This window comes from Stomoxys calcitrans, chromosome 4 (assembly GCF_963082655.1).
Source record: "Stomoxys calcitrans chromosome 4, idStoCalc2.1, whole genome shotgun sequence".
NCBI classification, from domain to species: Eukaryota; Metazoa; Arthropoda; class Insecta; order Diptera; family Muscidae; genus Stomoxys; species Stomoxys calcitrans.
Genome location: NC_081555.1, coordinates 149,008,782 through 149,011,545, shown reverse-complemented (window position 1 = coordinate 149,011,545; position 2,764 = coordinate 149,008,782). Strand labels below are relative to the sequence as shown.

General features: G+C 35.9%; 1 protein-coding gene across 1 annotated transcript; it reads right to left on the bottom strand.

The window, feature by feature from the left end:
* Nucleotides 1-200: 200 nt before the first annotated feature.
* On the bottom strand, nucleotides 201-898 carry LOC106094943 (uncharacterized). The gene is made up of 3 exons (XM_013262185.2): nucleotides 842-898; nucleotides 449-775; nucleotides 201-381 (listed from the first exon to the last, which is right to left on the bottom strand). Exons 1-3 carry the CDS (start codon nucleotides 890-892, stop codon nucleotides 238-240), a joined length of 522 nt encoding a protein of 173 aa, XP_013117639.2. The 5' UTR covers nucleotides 893-898; the 3' UTR covers nucleotides 201-237.
* Nucleotides 899-2,764: the final 1,866 nt, after the last annotated feature.

Genomic DNA, 2,764 nt, shown 5'->3' with positions numbered 1-2,764 from the left:
AAAATTTGCAAAATTGGCATTTTGAAGTTTCCTCCTCTCATCTTTAATGAAATATTTGTTGTAATAACGCATTCAAAAGTTTCCTTCTCCAGATGATTGCCAAATATTTGTAGCTGTTTTAATCAAGATTTATTCAAAACGTTTTCACTTTATCTACCTCAAACATAGAAAGATATTTGAATGTTCAAACAACTCATCGAAGAGGCTTAATTTGACATTGATTCATATATGATTCAGCTAATTAATAACCTTCATGTACAAATCCAAACGAAAGAGACTCTTCTTATTCGCGACTGCTTTCATCTTGAATAGATAATTTCCTTCTGGGCCAGGCAAGGCAAACTTTTTAACAGCTAAATTGCGTATAAAAATTTCATCTTCCTGAAATTGATGTCAAAGCATATTAAATGCATTATAAAGACCTTACATATCAAGAAGGAAGAAGAACCTTAAATGGGCACGAATGATTTATGGTGGTATAGGTCGCAATGATGTCAATAAAGAACTTGGCCACAGAATTCTTTCGCTTATTCGTTATCATCTCACAGAAATCAAACGATCTATTGGCCATGAGTAATTGGTTCTTGCCAAAGACGTGATAGAATTCCGATTGAAAGACAAGAGTATCAATGGAGCCATTCAGAAGTTTTATATCGGCCGAGAATGAGGGAATGTTCTGTTTATTGGGTTTAACCTCACAGCTATCGAATCTGCAGGCGCTTTCATCCAGGGAGTTGCAAACAGTTTTGTGCAAGCGAATTTTTATACACTGCAACTGAAATGAATAAAATGGGGAGCAAACTTTCCATATGAGATTTGAGTGTTTATCTGATATACTCACCTCCTTCAGGAAACCAAAAATTAGAAAAAATATCCAAAATTGTTTCTCCATTTTGTATGCTTGTCGCGAATGTTTAACAATAAAAATGATGAAAATTTTCAGTGGCAAAAACAAAACAATTATTATCAAATAAGTGGCATGCCCATAATTTGTTATAAATTATACCCGGTACTGACCTCAACAAATTTTTTTAATATTTTTTTAATAATTCAATTTTGGCCACGTGTTGTTTTCTTATTGAAATATAATAGAAAACAAATGCTGCTTTTGGAAAGTTACTGATATGAATATTGAAATTTTTAATGACCCCATTATAAGAAATTGTGAAAAAAGAGAGATCTGGGTGCGTAGATAAGAATACCAACCCAACTCTGGTAATTAACCAAATTATGTTTGCTTATGCGCGCCCCATAGTGGTCCAGTAAAGGAAAACAAGCAAAAGGGCTATAAGTTCGGCAGGGCTGAATCTTATATACCCTCCACCACGGATCGCATTTGTCGAGTTCTTCGAATGATAAAAGAAAAGAATTGCTATGCTATTAGAGCTATATCAAGTTATAGTCCGATTCGGACCATAATTGAATCGAATATTGGAGACCATAGTAGAAGTCATTGTGTAAAATATCAGCCAATTCCAATAAGAATTGGTCAAAAAGTAAAATAGGGAGATGGGTACATATGAGAGCTGTATCAGGTTATGGACCGGTTCAGACCATATTGGACACGTATCTCAAAGACCATGATAGAAGCCGTTGTATGCAGAAGTATGTCAAGGGGCTTAACTTAATTCGGCTTTTATGGACCTAAAACCTTAAATCGAGGGATCGATTTGGGACAGTGAGTTGTGTTAGGCTCTTCGACATTCTTGTTCAATTTCATATCAGATCGGTCCAGATTTAAATATAGCTGCCATATAGACCGATCTCTCGATTTAATATTTTGGGCCCATAAAAGGCGCACTTATTGTCCGATGTTGCCGAAATTTGGGACAGAAAGTTAGGTTAAGCCCCTCCACATATTTCTGCAATTTGGTCTAGATCGATCAAAATTTGCGTATAGCTGCCATATAGACCGATATCTCGATTTAAAGTCTTGGCCCCAAAAAAGGCGCATTTATAATCCGATTTCACTGAAACTTGACACATTGACTTATGTTAGGCTTTTCGACATCCATGTTGCATATGGTTCAGATCGGTTTATTTTAAAGTATAGCTACTAAAAATACCAATATTGTGTTATACACAATTGAACAATGTCTTGTACTTATTAGTATTTGGTTCAAATCGGATCATATTTCGATATAACTGCTATGGGGCATAAGGTGTGCAATTTTCACCGGATTTTGGTGAAACCACCCGAGGTGGTGGCTATCCAAAGTTCGGCCCGGCCGAACTTAACGCCTTTTTACTTGTTTTAAAACAGCAGATTTTGAAAGTTGAAATAGCGATCGAAATTGTTTGCTAAAGTAGCAGGCCTACGTGTGCTGGAACAGCAGTAACGTTTGCTTTCCCATTCTTCAACAGACAAAAACTGTTGTCTTTTAGCAAACATTTGTGCATTTTTCAAAAAACAAGTTTCTTTGAGTGCATTATGAAGTACAGCACGAATTTAATGTGCACATTTTAGGCGATTCATCTGGGGATCTGTCCCACCCCTGAAATGTCCCAAAACCAGAACTATTTTATTGGCCATGGAAATACAGGGCTCAGTTAAAAAATATAAGTGAGTGAAAGAAGGCGCAGCGGAGCGGGCCCGATCCAGCTGGTATAAAATAAAACCAAAACACACTCCGAACTAGCATTTAGACCAACTAGTATAAAATGGAATTAAAATTAAGGAAAATTGTTTTTAAATACTTTATTCAACAGATAAAAACATAACTTAAGCAGCATAGTATTCACAAAAACTATTGGGTTGCCCAAA